At 43.5% G+C, this 17,397-nt stretch overlaps 1 protein-coding gene across 7 annotated transcripts in view; it reads left to right on the top strand.

The window, feature by feature from the left end:
* The window catches only part of TRAK1 (trafficking kinesin protein 1), a 128,181-nt gene that overhangs the window by 82,221 nt on the left and 28,563 nt on the right, over positions 1–17,397 (top strand). For all 7 annotated transcript variants that reach the window (XM_061464473.1, XM_061464470.1, XM_061464475.1 and 4 more), the window contains 2 exons: positions 9,855–9,931; positions 13,474–13,590. In XM_061464473.1, coding sequence (XP_061320457.1) covers positions 9,881–9,931; positions 13,474–13,590 — 168 coding nt within the window. In that variant the 5' untranslated portion in view covers positions 9,855–9,880. The remainder of the gene's footprint in view (positions 1–9,854; positions 9,932–13,473; positions 13,591–17,397) is intronic.

Below are 17,397 nucleotides of genomic sequence, written 5' to 3'. Positions count from 1 at the left end.
CATAAAGCCTGGAATGTGACCTGCTGTGGATTTACACCTCCTGGGAAAGCTGGGTCTGAAGCCTGTGGATGAAACATGCTCTTTGAATCCTGTTGCATAGGGTTTTCCTGTAAGGACTTCCTCAGAATCGAGTATTCCATCTGGATGTCAGTCATAGTAAACTACCCATCTCCCCTGTTACGGGTCTCTGAAGGACTCTGAGATAACTTGTGTGTCTGTGCGAAATAGGTGCTGGAGAGAATACTGGTGAAAGGAATCTTTAGGGATTGGAGCAGGGAGGAAATGCAAAGAGAGGCAAACCCACGTTGGTTTTGAAACACAGATCGTGTGGTTCTTACTCTTCCTGCTGGCTTTACCTTTCATCCAGATCTACATTACAGTCTGAAGCTGTTCTTGTTGATTTAGAGGGAGGAAAAAATTGTTTAGTTCCAGCTGGGATAAATTTAGCCCTCTCTTTCTACAGTATCTTCCCATCGGAAGCTCAGCATGCATCTGAAATGCCTTCCAAAGATGCCTTCTCTCCTCCACCTATACATTCAGGTCACCTACACACACAGTCTAGTAGTGACACAGGCACTAAAATTATATGTGGATTTTCTCTATCTATGCACGTGGGTGCACTTATAAATGATAGTATTTCTCTTGGGGATGAGTCAGTCCATTCTGTAAGTAAAGCATTTGGAAACACCATTATGTAGCTTCTTCATGCTGAGCAAAGGAAACATTTTAGCCATATCTGGCTGTAAATGTGATACCAGAAATAGAAAGTCTGTGAGAATATGCTTCATTTTAGACTTCTGTAGTTATTGAAAATAAGGGAATAAAGACTGTGTGATTAAGAGTCTTCAACTGTTTAGCTCATTCCATATGCAGAATGTGTACTCACTACTGCTCTGTTATTTCCATGGTCATTCAGGTCCTGTGACTGTGCTCAGACTGGTTTCTATAACAGGACTAAAGTGCAATATCACACCCATTCTTTATAAGGGTAGAAAGGAGCGTCCTGGGAAGTACTGACCCATCAGCCTCACCTCTGTGCCTGGGAAGATCGTGGAGCTTTGGGCGATGTGGTTTAGTGTGAGGTGTCCCTGTCCATGGCAGGGGGGTGGAACTGAATGGTCTTAAGGTCCTTTGCAAACCAATCTAGTCTACAATTCTGTGATTCTAACATCCTGCTCTCTAAACCAGAGAGAGATGGATTTGATGGGTGGACTGTTTGGTGAATAAGGAAGTGGCTGGATGGTCACATCCAGAGAGTAGTGGTCAATGGCTCAACGTCTGGATGGAGATCAGTGATGAGTGGTGTGCCTCAGGGGTCCATGCTGGGACCAGTACTGATTAATATCTTCAGCAATGACCTAGTGCGATCAAGGGCACCCTTGGCAGGTTTGCAGGTGACACCAGCCTGAGTGGTGCAGTGGACGCACCAAAGGGCATGATGCCATCCAGAGGGACCTGGACAAGATTGAGAAGTGGGCACATGTGAACTTCTTGAGGGTCAACATAGCCAAGTGCAGGGGCCAAGGCAACCCTAGTATTGATACAGGCTGGGGGATGAAGGGGTTGAGAGCAGCCCAGAGGAGGAGGACTTGAAGGTACTGGTGGATGAAAGGCTGGATGTGAACGGGCAGAATGCCAGCTGTCTCCATGGCCGCATCAAAAGCAGTGTGGCCAGCAGGTCAAGGGAGGTGATTGTCTTCATCTACTCTACTCTGGTGAGACCTTCCTGCACTCCTGTGTCCAGCTCTGGAGTCCTCAGTACAGGAAAGACATGGAGCTGTTGGAGAGGGTCAAGGGGAATGCCACGGAAATGCTCAGAGAGATGGAGCACCTCTGCTGTGAGGAAAGGCTGAGGGAGTGGGGTTTTTCAGCCTGGAGAAGAGAAGGCTCCAGGGAGACCTTATTGCAGCTTTTCAATGCTTAAAAAGGGCCTGTAAGAAAGACGAGGAGACTTTTTAGCAGGGCCTGTTGCAACAGGATGAGGGGTAATGGATTTAAATTAAAAGAGGGAGATTGAGGCTGGTTGTGAGGAGGAAATTCTGTACAGTGAGGGTGGTAAAACATTGGCACAGGTTGCCCAGAGAGGGGGTGGATGAACCATCCCTGGAGACATCCCAGGCCAGGCTGGATGTGGTTCTGGGCAACCTGATCTGGTTGAAGATGTCCCTGCTCATTGCAGGGGGCTGGACTGGATGAGCTTTGAAGGTCCCTTCCAACCCAAACCATTCTATGAGTCTATGATTCTAGAGCCTCTATCACAGAACTAGCTTTACTCTTGGCAGTGTGACAGAATGGGTTCTCTTGATAAGAATGGGAAACACCTTCATAAGGATCTAGGCAGGACAGTCCTAGAGTCAGTGCATTGCTTTGGAGTTGTAAATGTGCCTAACAGCCCATTGTCCACTCTTGATAAGCTGGACTTTGAGCTGCCTGCAGTGAAACTTTGTGCAGGGGTATCTGTTGATAATGTGTACGTGGTCGTTGCTGATAAAACCCCTGAGCTGGGAAAGGGCAGCCTGAAGTTTTCTTTGGTAAGTGATTTGTTGGGTCAGCTAATTCTGAAACTGGGCTGTGTTTTGATTCTTGTTTTTGCAGGTGGGACAGGAAAAGACTATTACCTGTTTAGGACCTGAAGTGGCAACCAGTCATTACTATTTCAATTTACTGATGTATTAGATTGAGTCTTCCTTATCTAAAGTAACAGGTAAATGCAAGCCAAGAATAGAACTTAATTAAAAACAACCCCCTTGTGATCCCTCTTAAAACCTCAAGTTCAGACTCTCCAGGGGTCTGACTTTGAGAAAATGTAAAATACCTGCTTTATCGTACTAAGACATTGAGTAGAGGCCTTACAGGTCTCCGGAATCTGTAATCACTAAAGCAGAGCAAATGGAGCCTGGTAGTTCTTGAAAGCTTTGGCACAGCCAGTCCCCCCCCTCCCAGGGAGCTGCAATAGGGGAAGATGGTGTATTTAAGAGGGGGAGACAGACAGTTGTAACTTCATTTTAGGATTTTGGAAAGACTTAGAGTCCACATCCAGATTTAAGCTTTACACCCATTCATTAGTTGCAAGGATGCAGTCTGGCCTTTTGTTGACAAGAAAAGGATGGAAGAGAATGTCAAGACAGTAATCCAATGGCTAGTGATCAAAAAAAGAGTTTTTCTTTGCTTTTAACAGCAGAGCTATGCTGAGCTGTGTCAGTAAATGGTGTTGGCATTAAGGTGATGGCGAGTTCTCTCCAGGTGCTTTTTCTTGTCTCCTTAGTTTCCCTTTGTGACTGTATTTTCCAAGTTACCACATTCCATCTGTGTTTCGGCTAACAGAAGGACTAATTGTGTGATGTTCTTGTTGGTGTTTCCTTTAACTTGATTCTTCGTTCATCACAAGAAAATCCAATGCAGTTCATGGCCTGCTTAGAGGAAGTACTTTGAAATGGATGAGGGTTCAGGAATAAGCCTTAGAAAAGAAATAAGCCAAGTTTTTTTCCCAAACCTGAGATTAGGAGGTAACATAGGTTTGTATTTGACGCCTTAGTATTGGATTTACTAAGCTCTTTGAATACTGTATGAGAAAAAGGGCAGCAAACAGACACTCTTCAAGCCATAGCTTAAATGGCAAGATAAAATCATCTTCTAGAAGAGTCAGTAACTGTGCTTTAATATTAAAAGGTTAATTTGCAAACTGTGCCATTGTAATCACAGTAACCCAGGCTGTAACATTAAAAAGAGAAAAAAAAATCTATTGGCATTTTCTGTTGAACTTCTGGTGGTTGTTTTCTGTAGAACCATAGAGTCATGGAAAGGTTTGTTTTGGAAAGGACCTTAAAGCTCATCCAGTTCCAACCCCTGCCATGGGCAGGGACACCTCACACCAGACCAGGTTGCTCCAAGCCCCTGTGTCCAACCTGGCCTTGAGCACTGCCAGGGATGGGGCAGCCACAGCTTCTCTGGGCACCCTGTGCCAGCGCCTCGGCACCCTCACAATTTCTTCCTTAGATCTAACCTGAACTTCCCCTGTTTCAGTCTGAACCCATCACCCCTTGTCCTATCGCTGCAGTTGCTGATGAAGAGTCCCTCTCCTGCATCCTTGTAGCCCCCTTCAGACACTGGAAGCTGCTCTGAGGTCTCCACGCAGCTTCTCTTCTCCAGGCTGAACTCAGTGCTTGCTGACTGAGTATGTGTTGCTCACAACATTCTGTTCTTCCCGCCTCCTCCATGGAGCTCACCCACAGTGTGACATGACAGCTGTGAAGCAGTCGGCGTGCTCTGACCGCTCTTTGTCCTCTAAGCAGGGTCAGAGCCACCCGCTGAGCTCCTGGGCTGCCTTCTGGAGGCGCTGGCCTGCTCCTGTGCTTGGGGAGCAGGGGGGAGGCTGGAGGAGGTGCTGGTCCTCTTCACATTTGGTCTTCTAGAAAGTCCCAGGAGCACATTGTTCAAGGTCCAGTAGCATTTTGAAGCTCTTCAGGTTCTCTTAGGGCTGTCAGGCAGGGCTGTGACAGGCAGCAGCAGACCTGAAACCTCCGCCCCAGTTTAGCTAGGGCTGTCAAAACCTCCTCTTCAGAGGAGGAGAAGGTACCATGGTTGTCTTTAAACATGTAAAATCTTTCTAGTCTGGGTCAGAACCAGAGCCAGCAGACATTTTGGGTGTACTTTGAAAGGGATGTACATAATATGGCACAGTTCGAGAATTCCCGTGTGCTTGGCTCGAGTCAGTGCAGTGTTCACAGTAACCAGTGCCAGACCATAACTATCAGCGGCTCTAGAACGGGAGCTGTGATTTTAGCAAGTGCTTTATCCTCAGCCTGCAGAAATAGCCTGTCAGAAATGAAGCCAATGTAAGCAGTCTGAGTCTGCCAGAGCCTCTAAGGTTTGCTGGCAGTGAGGAGCACAGCTGGTCAGTCGGTGTTCCTGTGTTCCGTACACCTCAGTGCACATTTAGGATGTGATGCACTTGCCATTGTATCTTCAGTGTTTGAACAGAGCTCTAAGCAGAGCAGAAGGGAGACAGAAGCTATTTCTGAGGCAGGGCTTCATGACTGATCAGGAATATAATAGCCTTGCCATAGCTGAAGGCTTGGGGTAGGGAGCTGTTACGAAACAAAGCAATGACCCCTGCTGCCACCTTGCCGGTAAGAAGCATCAGTATTAGAGTTGCCAGAGATCTCTGGTCCATGAACAGCGTTCCCTTATCCTGATGTACTTTCTGAGGGTATAAATTTTGATAGTAGGGACCATGCACTAAGGCCTTCCCGTTGGACACTCTCATTATACACATCAGTATTACCTGCCCCAAAAGTGGAACTTTACCATAACATCTTTACCTCCTTCTGTTTCCCAGTAGCTGGAAATAGATGGGAAGAGGAGCAGTGGGAGCTGGGCTTTCCTCTTCAGCCGTGGCTGCTCTCTTGTAGTTCTTTAGTTTGTCGCTCATTGATAGGTCTCAAAATGAAGAGGAGGGATGCAGGGAGCAGGGGCTCAGGGTTGATTGCTGCCTCCTGTGAGTTATTTTTCCTGCTTTCTTTTTCTCTTCCACCTGAATCCACTGTTTGGTTGGTGGTGGCTGATTGCAGCAGCTCCCAGTAGTGGGATTCTTGCTTCCCTTTCCTTCCCTTGGTGTTTCCTGTTCCTGAAAACACACTTTTCCTCTAAGCAGCATGCTAGATGGCTCTTTCATGGAGCCATTCAGGAAAGTCCTTGAGCATCTTCGGCTTGGGAATCAGTCAGTTCTGAGCTCTCAGACTTAAAGAAGCTTCCAGTCAGATGCTGCAATAAATAGATGATGAGAAATAAACTCGGAGTACATCCTTTCAGCTATACTTACATTGGGAAGCATGGGGATGTGGGTACATTTGCAAGCTGTTAGAGGGTTTTAGGATGGTGCTGGATACTTTAAAACGGAGAAATACTTGACCTGAGTAGCATTTAGTCATTTGTGTCTTTGGCTGTTAAAACCAAACCAACACAAAACCCACAAATACGTGGAACTGCACGTTTGTCCCTTGTAGCATGTATTTAATGATGCTATGAAAATAATGTGTCAGGAGCTTTCTCTGTTCTTTGTTTCCTGTTTTGAATCTGTAGCATCAGTTTCAAAGCAGGTAGGAAAGCACGTTTTCCAAGTCTGTTTCTGGAATTATCTGGTTCCTCCACTCAATGTAGACTTTTCTGTATTCTTTCTTTCTTGTCTAACATCCTTCTCAATAAACTGAGAAGTGCAGAATATATTTGATGTTTGCACATTTCTATGCCTTTAGACACTATGCTTCCTATCAACCTCAAGCAAAAATACTACTGATTTGCGAGTGAGAAAAGGAGGTCAGTAAACTGGCACTGTAGGGTTTGTGTTACAGAGCTTTGTCCTTCATTTGCTCTTGTTTTGTCTTTACAGTGGTGTCAGTTGTACTCATCAGAGACTCTAGCAGGCTAGAAACCTACTATGCAGAATCCATTAGAGATGGGAAGTTTGTGGGGATTTTTTTCCCCTCCATAATGCACTGATCAGAGCTCAAAATGATTATTTAAAGTAGTTTGTCTTTACACCTGTGTATTTTTTGAACACTAAGGGAATAAAAATCGCTGCACTAGCCATTGGCCATATGTTACCTTGTAATCTGTGGAGGCTGAATGACTACATACTTAGCAGATTTGAGGGGTTTTTAATGCATTTCAATTGCTTTCTTTCCCGTCGCTTTTCATCTTCTCTTCCCCACAAGCCCTGGTTCTGATGGATGGAGAGCAGCACGTCTTTGCAAGTTTGTCCTCCTTCCAAGAGGAAAACCTGATGTGGTCAATGAAAGTTTGTTTCCACTTGGATGTTGAAGAAGATGCATAAGATACCATTGTAGGGTCCTGCCCCTGGGGAGGAAGAGCCCCAGGTACCAGCACAGGTTGAGGGCTCACCCACTAGAGAGCAGTTCAGCTGAGAAGGACCTGGAAGTGTTGGTGGATGATGAGTTGACCATGAGCTGGCAGTTTGTGCCCTTGGGTCAGGAGGGACAGGAACACCCCTGGGGTGCATCGGGAGGAGTGTGGCAGCAGGTCCAGGGAGGTGATCCTCCTCCTCTGCCCTGCCCTAATGAGGCCCCATCCAGAGCACTGTGGGCAGTTCTGGGCTTCTCAGCACAAGACAGACGAGGAGCTACTGGAGAGGGTCCAGGAGAGACCACAAGGATGATCAGGGGTCTGGAGCATCTCTCTTATGAAGAGAGATTGCGGGAGCTGGGCCTGGTTAGTCCAGGGAAGAGCAGACTGAGAGGGGATCTCGTCAATGCATATAAACATCTCAAAAGTGGGTACCAGGAGGATGGCACCAGACTCTTTCCAGTGGTACCCAGCGACAGGACGGGGAGCGATGGCCATAAACTGAAACACACAGGTTTCACGTCAACATGAGGAAGAACTTCTTTGCACTGAGGGTGTCAGAGCACTGAACAGGCTGCACAGGGAGGTTGTGGAGTCTCCCTCTCTGGAGACATCCCAAACCCTCCTGGACACCTTCTTGTGTGACCTGCTCTGGGTGCCCTTGCCTTGGCAGGGGTTTGGAGTGGATGATCTATAGAGGGCCCTTCCAACCTGGAGGATTCTGGGATTTCTCCTTTGAAACCCTTACACCGTGGCAGAGTACTACATGGAGAACTCCATTTTAGCAATGATCAACAGGAATTTGATGGAACTTTTGAGATATAAAAGCTGTTGGTGACCAGGTTGCTATTGCTTTGCTATTTATACATCCGTTGTGATAAAGCAGTGGTATTACCCTGCAGAGTTAAAGATGAAAGGGCGAGTTCTGAAGGAATAGCCAGGTGAGTGGCCATACAAATCAACCTTTATCATCACTCTCCCAGTGGAGTGACTTTCTTCTTTCTGTGGAAGCACTGTCCTTTTATCAGCTCTTATGTTATGAAGGTTATACATTCACCTGAATTGGGGTGGTGTGAGATTGCCACAGTCACAATTAGTAGCGACTGCTAGCGCTAGATACAGAGTTAAAATGAGATTGCTAACGACAATCTCAAGCATTATTTTATAGTAGTGATGGAATGTAGTAACTAAGGGAACCATTTAGTGGACAGTTGTTTTGGAAAATAACCTGCTGTTGTCAGGGTTTCTGATAAGTATTTTATGGCATGACTTATGAACTTGTGATGTTTAACAAGGGGTTTATGGTGATGTTAATTTTCTCATTGTCAATAGTCGGCTGGATGCGACACCATCCATCTTGATGTGAAGTGCTTATGGAAAGCTTCTGTTTAACCCCTTTGTTTATTACAGTTTGTGTTCTCTGCCAGCTACTTTAGTTTTCTGTGGATCCTGATCGCTTTAGAGTAATACAGCTTGTAGTACAGATGCGCTGTATTTTTGTTTGTGCAGTGGTATAGTTGTTCTTTATATGGCTGTGTAATGTGATATACTGCAGATTGCTACTTTGACGTGTAAACCCTTTACCCTTGCCACTTTCAGGCTTAATTATTTGGATAAGTGGAATTATCTCTTGCATACATTTAACGGCATGCTTTAGAGTTCACTGGCACTATTTATGGCACTAAATACTGTAAATGTTCTTAGGATCTAATCCTCAAAAATAGAATTTCAGAAAGGGGAAAATAAATAGAAGCAGACTGTACTTCTTGCTGTAGTTTAAGCAACAATCTGGTATTTATGTACGGGAAAGAACCCTCCAACATTTCACCAGCTAAGTACTGTTGCGTTTGATCGATTATTGATGTCCTTTACGTTGTGATCAACTATTTATAAATATTTATTGTATCTTTATATATTGGGCATAAATTGTACATTTATAAATTGGGCAGTGTTGTTTCCTTGGTGTGACAGACGGTCTTCTCATAATGTCACTGTACGCAACACACTCCCCCTTCAACCCCCAGTTAAATCTTGTTAGGCCTTATCTGTCTCTCCTGGCCTTAATGCACACTAGAGCAGCATGAGCTCATTTGTCTAAGTGAGCTTTAGCTGACATTGTCAAGGTAAATCCCCTGAAGAACAATTAGTGTTACAGCAGCCTGATTACCTCTTGTCCATATGATCAACTGAACTTCATTAACAGTCCCTTTTCCCCAGAATTACCGGGTTTGAGGAACAGGTATAGCTGAAAATAAAGTGAATGTGAGGGCAGAGCAGCAAGTGCTGTTGTTTCCTCTGGATATTGGTGGATTTTTAGACAACTTGCAGACTTTTAGATACGACAGTGTAGCTTCTTAAAGGATCACCGATGGTGGTAGACTGAACTTCTGCATACTTTCTGCAGTCTAACAAAACTGGCTCCCTCTTAGTGATTGATCATCTCATCCAGCCTAAATATGTTTATTAGGGACACTACAGCCACTGTGGTGTGGTCTGGGTATTATAAGAACCATTTATTATTCTGCATGCATTTTGTGTTTACTTTGCAGTCTCATATCACAGAACCCATTTCTTATCATCTTAACAACCCAGTATCTTTATTGGAGCTGTCTTTTTATCAAGTAATTCTACTGCACGTAATACAATGAGTAGGTGACATGATAGAATCCAATCGTGCCTTAATACCTGGTTTCACTTGTTATAAACTCAAGGCTTTCCTCTTCAGAGAAGAAAGTTTTACCATTTTAAGCTTGCTCTGTCACTGACAAAAGCTCATTGCAAAAGAGAAGAGTTAAACTCTCTTTAACTTGAGGCTTTGATTAGTTTTTGAGGGTAGGTTGGGTTTTTTTCTATTGCTTTTGATACACTTACCCAAGAGTTGACGTAAGTAGTTTTAAGATGAAAACTTAGCAAACCCAAAGGGATGTTACAGGGATATTTTCCCCCTAAAAGTGTTGTCATTATGATGAATGTTTTATTTTCTCTCCTCACAGTTTTATGCGCTGAAAGAGTGGGCCAGATGACTAAAACATACAATGATATAGATGCTGTCACACGTCTTCTTGAAGAGGTAAGTATTGAATCTCTTGAAAGACCCATTCACATTATGAGAAAGTAGGACAGAAATGACATGATACCACTGCTAAAGACTGTTGGTAGACTGTCCTCCAGTGACGAGGAATAAGTGCTCTAGGTGTACATACAGTATCTCATCAGTAAAGGAAAGGTTCTTTCTAAGTAATGGTCATTTTTGACCTCAGTCATATGGACTCGTTACTTGTGCTTATTTTTCCCTCTTGAGGCCATTTAACTTGCTCTTGGCCAAATACTTGTCATAAAGGAAGAGGAGCGAGGGGATCATCTTAACACGTCACATATTTGTGTGGTGCACATAAAGCTAATAGTATTATGGGCAATGATGGAATCACCATACCCAGAAGTGTTCACAAACTGTGACCTTGGCAGTGCTGGGGAATGATTGGACTTGATCTTAAAGGTCTTTTGCAGCCTGGTTGATTCTGTGATTGCTTCACAGGTAGTCTTGTGTTTATTATCTCAGATAATGCCTTTCCAGAGAAGTGCCTGGACACAAAATCAGAAAATACCTCATACCCCATTGGTTTCCAAGCCTTTTCTTCTTTGCCTTGTGTTTGGTAGATTTGGGATGGGGTTTTTTTTTAATATCAGTATTAGGTAAATTGTTATTCTTTAATCATTGGCACTCAGGCAATGTCAGAAAGCAACTGTCAAGCTATGATGCTTATGTTCAGTAAATATAACGATAAATTGTTTGACTGAAATTAACTGCTTTTCTGCAGTAAACCTGAGCAATAATTTTTCCAAATAATGTTTATGAAGAATTTTTTAAGTGAAAATTGTTACAGTTTTATTGGTTCATAGGATCCCAGACTGGTTTGTGTTGGAAGGGACCTTAAAGCTCATCCAGTTCCAACCCCCTGCCACAGGCAGGGATACCTTCCACTAGCCCAGGTTGCTCTGAGCCCCATCCAGCCTGGCCTTGAGCAGCATTGCCAGGGATGAAATGTAATTCATGGCTAAATTTAATTTAATCCATCATGTTTATTTGCTTGCTCATTGCAATAGCATTATCAGAAAGGGTGTTTGTCTTGCCAAGATATATTGGATGGTCTGTTCTTTAATCCTGCAAGGAAACAAGTATGGGAATGCTCACGTCTCCTACCTATGCTTCATACATCTGATTGCAGTACGGAGTCCTGCATTTTGTGCTTTGAGCTAAAATCTTAAAACAACTCTGTGAAATATCAGTTAAAACTGATTGCTTACCCAAAAGGCTTATCCTGGAATAATCCATAAACATGTAGTAGCAGTCTGTTACCTGTCTGTGTCCTGTTCCCTTTGTGTTGTTTGGCTGAGATTTACTTGCATGTGTTTCCATGGCTCCTTCTAGTAATGGTGCAGCATTCTGCCAAACTGCTTCTTCCACTGAGTCCATGTAGCCAAACATCTATAGATCCAGCAATCACACTTGGGGGAGCAATGCTAGAAGGACTTTCTGAGCCAGTGTTTGAAAACTTCTGGTGTGCCTCCCTATCTGGATGATAGCAAAGGAAAAAAGGGCGAGTGTGTAATAGGTGAAACTTTGATAAATACTTCTTATTTGTTTTATTAGTCATCTTTGACTGAATCACTCTGTTCCTAGCCAGACATGCGCTTACAGCTGCTTTCTCTGTTTTCCAAATGCTGGAATTACATCCATTAGCAGAATTTAAGGTGTACCTCCATCTGCTCCCTTCATAAATGAGGAAAAAAAAACCCAAAGCTACATCTTGTCTGTCTTCCTTGTTGGCAAGTTCAAACGATTGTATCACAACGTTGGCAGGGTAAAAGGTGCAGCATTCTGGGGGGGGAAGATAGGAAAGAGAAGATCTCAAAACAAGAGGTGTGCAGATACTTTGAAAATCCGTGCCTCTTGCCCTGAAACTAAGCCAGGGAGGGGACAGATGCTGCTTACGTGGTAAGAATAGCAGCAGATTCCTCCATGAACCTCCATTTCATCCTTTCCTAATAACAGTGTTAATGTGTCTGCCTTCAGTATTGCTTTTTACACATTGCTGTAATAAACCAGTTTGTTATCACTGTAAGAGGCCTGACCCCAAACTGAGATTTAGAGCTGAATTGCTAAGAAAACTGTGTAGGAAGTCTAGGGAGGTTAATTAAAGAGCCTGGAAATCACTTAATGCTCTTAAATTTGAGTTTGGAAACCTTGCTGCTGGATAGCTCTTTCTCTGTAGACTCAACAATGTATTTTTTTCCACTTCATATTTACAAAGAGCCAAATTACTGCACAATAAGTTGGCTGATAGGTAAACCAAGCTTTCTTTTTTTGGTAACTGTGTGGCACCTATTGTTCTGAAAGATTGCACGTAAGATTTTTATAGCTGGATAATACCAGTAGCTTTCAATGGCAAAGGTAAGTCTGGCTTCAGAAACCATTTGGAAAATGCTATTTATAGATACAGCAGTGATCGATAGCCTGTCATTTTATTTACTGATTATTAGGTACCTTCCTTTTTTTTTCCACTATGAAAGCCTCTCTATTCCAGTTCGTTGACTTCAAATCCATGTGATCTGTAGCTGTGGGCTTTGTCATTAATATATACATGACATAAGGTAGCCTTTAGTCATAAAATCTCTAAGGACATCTGGGCAATAAATAAGCTCCAAGTAGTATTTGCAATGACAGGGAGAAAACTCTTCCTTAAGTAGTGCTATTTTAAATATCTAGTAGTGGAATGTGGCAATTACAAATAGAAATGCTTAATAAATGGCATAGTTTTGTACAGTTTCTCATCCTCTCCCAGCGCATGTGTCAGCTTTGCAGAAGCTGAGACACGTGTAGGTACATGGCATCAACAGGGTAAGTTTCTAGTTTTTATTGGTATATGTGGTGAGCTGTGTTGATGGGTTAGTTCCAATTCTGCGCTCATGGAGGAAGGGGAAGAAGGAGCCAAGCATGGCATGAGAGTGAACAGCTCATGTAGATTTGGGCATCTGCAAAAAGGAAAGTGATAGAATTTGATTTTATATGAAAGCACTGATGGATGGATGTACGCAAGGAAGCTGGAAGCTGAACCTTCCTTGTGGTGGAATTGGCTTCTGCTCCTGCACACCTTTCTGCCTTCTATTTTAAGGTGGAGCAAGTGGAAACTGAGGAATGCTTTGAAATGCTGGCGTTCTTTGGTGTTCTTACTGTGCTGCTGAGTTCTTTAAAACATAACCTCTGAAGCTCTGTGATTCATTATGCCAATGGTGCAGCAAGGCGATGGAAGAGTTTCCATCAGTAGTTTCTCAAACAAAACCAGATCTAGTTTCACTTACATTGTTTTACTGTACATCTCGGGGCTGTGCTTTCATGTTTATGGTTCGGTGACTCTGTACCAGTCAGTCTTTTCTGGATAATGTGGGTGTAACACAGACAGAAATAGGGGAAAAAACTGTCAGGAAACCAAACAAATAAACCCTCACAGAAGCAAGAAGTCTTTTTATTGTTCATGAACTTGTTCCTCGCCTTTTATGACAATTTTACCCTCCCTACATTGAAATGGCCTTTCTTTTCTTAATACTTCACAGAAAGAACGGGACTTAGAATTAGCTGCTCGGATTGGCCAGTCACTGTTAAAGAAGAATAAATCACTGACAGAAAGAAATGAATTCCTGGAGGAGCAAGTAGAACACATCAGGGAAGAGGTAAGATTTTTATGTCTGGGGGCTCTGTCTTCAGTGATGGAGGGGATTTTCCTTTTAGCTTCACTTTATCCATGCTTAATTTTCATGAGCATCCTGTCCATAGCAAGTCAAGCTGTGTTACAGCAGTTTGGCCAGCCACCCTTACAGTGTGTACGCTTCTAGAACTGTGATCAAAAAAGTTGCTTGACCTGTTGGCTCAAATCAGGTGATCTGAGGGGAAAAAAAACAGCAAACAAAACTCAAGCCATTGAATTCTGGTCTGCCTCAGACTTCATTGTCCTCTGAAAGCAGCTGCTCTTTTTCTTGAGTCACTATACCCACTGTTTTCTTCTACTTGTTTTGTCCTTGTTCCCCTGCAAGGCTCGTGTTTGGTTTCTCATCAACCAAACCCCAAAGTCCTTCTCCGCAGGGCTGCTTTGAATCCCTTCTCCACCCAACTGTACCTGTGTCAAAGTAACATAAACCTGGACAAAATGCATTAGATTCTTGACTTTATCTGTTGGGTTTTATTGTTGGGTGCAGCTTAGGTTTAGGAAGGAGCTGTGGTTGTTTTCAGTAAAAACTGATGGAACTGAGACTTTTCCTGCAGTGCACTAGAGAACAGAAGGTCAGTGCACTCTGTGCATGCTTTAGTCTCTGCTTACTGTTTCAGAACTATACATTAAAAGCATAAGCATTGTATTGAGAAAACTTTCTTAATAGTAAATCTTGGTTACAGAGATGATTGTCTGCCTTTTCAGCAGCACAAGTGTAGTTGCCAGGTACAGGGTGCCTACTTGCTACTGGGTTATAATGTTCAGTAAGAATGCTGCAGCTCCAGTCTCAAGCTGTCCCTCTGCTGGGATGGTGCTACCTAAGGTTTAATGTCTCCTTTGGGATTAGAGCTCAGTATCAAAGCAGTGTAAACTGTCAGAGTGTGAACTGTGTTTGGAATGCAGTAGGTCAGTAAGGTTTTAGTTTCTCATCTTTCTAAATTTCCCAGGTTATGCTTCTTTTTCTTCTGCAGACTCTCATGTGTTTCTGAAGCTAAAAAGCACTTCAAACACAGTGTCAATCCCCAAATAACACCACCTCAAACCTGTTGTAACACCTGGGTAATACAGGCCTCTGTGCCTGTCATTCTAGTTCTAAGTCACATACCAGAGTTTGTGTTTTGGTGATAGCTGATTTTAAAGCCGAGGTTTGGTTTTGTTCTCTGTAAAGTGGGAGAAGAGGAAAAGCTGAGTTAGAGTCTGGAATGGTGGCTTAAAAAAGAGAACATTGTGTTTGGTCTATTAGAGTAGAAGGTAACGTTGGAAAGAGAAATGCTCTTTGGCTTGGCACTTGTATGTGTGTTATTTACATACTGTGTAACTGGGTGTCTTCGTTTTACGTGAACACTTTCAAGCATTTACCTGCTGTCAGTCAGGAAAACAGTCATCTGGACTCTTGAAATGGGTTGGTGATTTGATAAGGATTGTTCTTGTGAGCTAGATCCCATGTCTCTAAACTACTGTGCTCTGTGGGAGGATGCTTTTCTTCCTTAAAGTCTCTCTAAGATAGGTATAGCTATTTCTGTGCAAGATGTTGTCAGGGGGCACAGCTCAGCTGATCACAGCTGAGCACAGGGTATAGAATATCCCTTTGGATAGGAGGGAAAGAAGGAAAAAGCTGGGACATTCACAATTACGGCATTAACAAGTAACAATGCATTGTGCCAAGGCCCAGCTTTCCAGGAGGTGCCTGAACATCTGCCTGCTGATAGAAAACTGTGAATCAATTCCTTACTTTGCTTTGCATTTTAAACTGCCTTTATCTCAGCCCATGAGTTTTTCTTGCTTTTGTGCTGCTGATTCTGTCCTCCATCCTATGGGGATTGTGGAGCAGAATACCTGCTCAACTGTGGGGTGTTTAGTTGCTGATCGGGGTCAAACACCACAAAGTGCTATGTTAGAGGATTGTGTTGCTGGAGGTTACTGCAAGGTTTTGTTGGTTGGGGCAGGGGGGAAATTTCACAGCATGGTTGATGTTGGAAGTGACTTCTGGAGGTTATCCGGACCGACCCTCCTGCTCAAGCAGGGCCACCTACAGCTGGTTGCCCAGGACCATATCCAGGCAGAGTTTGAGTAACTCCAGGGATGAAAACTCCACAACCTGTGGCACCTGTGCCAGTGCTTGGTCACCCTCGAAATAAGGAAGGTTTACCTGATACTTAGGAGGAACCTCCTGTGTTTCAGTTTGTGCCCATTTGCTGTGGCTTAGGCCCAGCTGGTAACTTGGAACTGCATAGCCACTCGCTCACTGCCCCCCTTTTCCCCACCCTGCTCCCAGAGGGATGGGGAGGAGAATGGAAAGAATGTAACTCCCACAGGCTGAGATAAGAGCAGTCCAGTAACTAAGGTATAACACAAACCACTGCTGCTACCACCAGTAATAATAATGGTAAGGGAAATAACAAGGGGAGAGAATACAACCGCTCACCACCCACCAACCGATACCCGGCCCGACCGGAGCAGTGATCTGGGCCTTCTGAGTAACTCCCCCCCAGTTTCTATACTGGGCATGACGTGCTGTGGTATGGAATACCCCTTTGGTTAGTTTGGGTCAGGGGTCCTGGCTCTGCTTCCTCCCGGCTTCTCGTGCCCCTCCTCACTGGCAGAGCATGAGACTGAGAACAGGGTAAGCATTACTGAGCCACAACAAAACCATCGGTGTTATCAGCCCTGTTCCCAGGCTGAAAGTCAAAACCACAGCACTGCACCAGCTACTAAGAAGGAGAAAAATGACTGCTACTGCTGAACCCAGGACACCATCGCTTTTGGTCCTTTTGCATTAAAAGGTCATCCTTTCTGGCTGTTAATCCTCCTTCAGAATGCTCTGTAAATAGTATCCTCAATCTTTTGTATCCTCAATCTTTTTGAGTATCCTCAATCTTTTGTATAGTATCCTCAATAGTAGTATCCTCAATCTTTTTAATTCATAAAGTGTAGCAAAAGCTGGAGGTATCTAATGCCCACCCACTGACAGTATCTGAATCCTTGCTACTTACATAGGCTGAGCCGTAATGTGCTGGAGAGAAGTAAGTTGTTATTTTTAGCTCAGCATTTTAGCCCTTCCCGCAATGGGGAAAGTGAACTTCCCAGAATTAACGCCTGGATTTTGTTTCGTAGTTTTCTAGAATATGGTTGATTGGGATTTTTTTTTTTCCCCTTACATTTTAGAACCCATGTGTCAGATGGACTTGGTGCCTTAGCACGTCCGATTGTGCAGAATTACCCTTAGGAAAGTAAATGACCTTGTTTGCTTAAATTTCTGCACAGTTGAAGTGCTTTATTGCATTGAGTCTGCTTTCTGTCTGATGAAAATGCAGCTTGAATCTATTTTATTGATATTTTGTTTGTTGGGTTGTTTTTTTCCAGTAATAACTACAAGTTATATATAAATATGCCTTCAATTCAGAAAAACACAGAAGTCTAATAAAGCCAAATGTACTCTGCAGTTTGTGTGCTGGGAAGCAAAAACTGAGGCGCAAGTCTTGCAGTGCAAGTGGAAGGGAATCTATCTGATCAGTTCTGCTATTTATAGCTAGGCAAGGCAAATAAAAATTAATCTCTTGCCACTGCAGCCTTAAATTGCAGCTGTGAAGTGGCTGTATGTGCTACTGTGTAATTTGGCTCTTAACCCTTGGAGAACTGCAATATAAATGAACCAAGATTTATGTTTGCAGAGCTTACAATTACAGGGTATCTTAACTGCCCAGTTTTGGTGGTTTGTGCCTTTTTGATACATGCCTGTAGTAAGTATGGGACTCACACATGCTACTTGGAA

This window comes from Pezoporus flaviventris, unplaced genomic scaffold (genome assembly GCF_033815535.1).
Source record: "Pezoporus flaviventris isolate CSIRO_AGI_PZ_B2104156 unplaced genomic scaffold, CSIRO_AGI_Pfla_v1 ptg000037l, whole genome shotgun sequence".
In the NCBI taxonomy this organism is placed as follows: domain Eukaryota; kingdom Metazoa; phylum Chordata; class Aves; order Psittaciformes; family Psittacidae; genus Pezoporus; species Pezoporus flaviventris.
The sequence above is the reverse complement of the archived record's forward strand: the minus strand, read 5'-3'. Positions and strand labels throughout refer to the sequence as shown.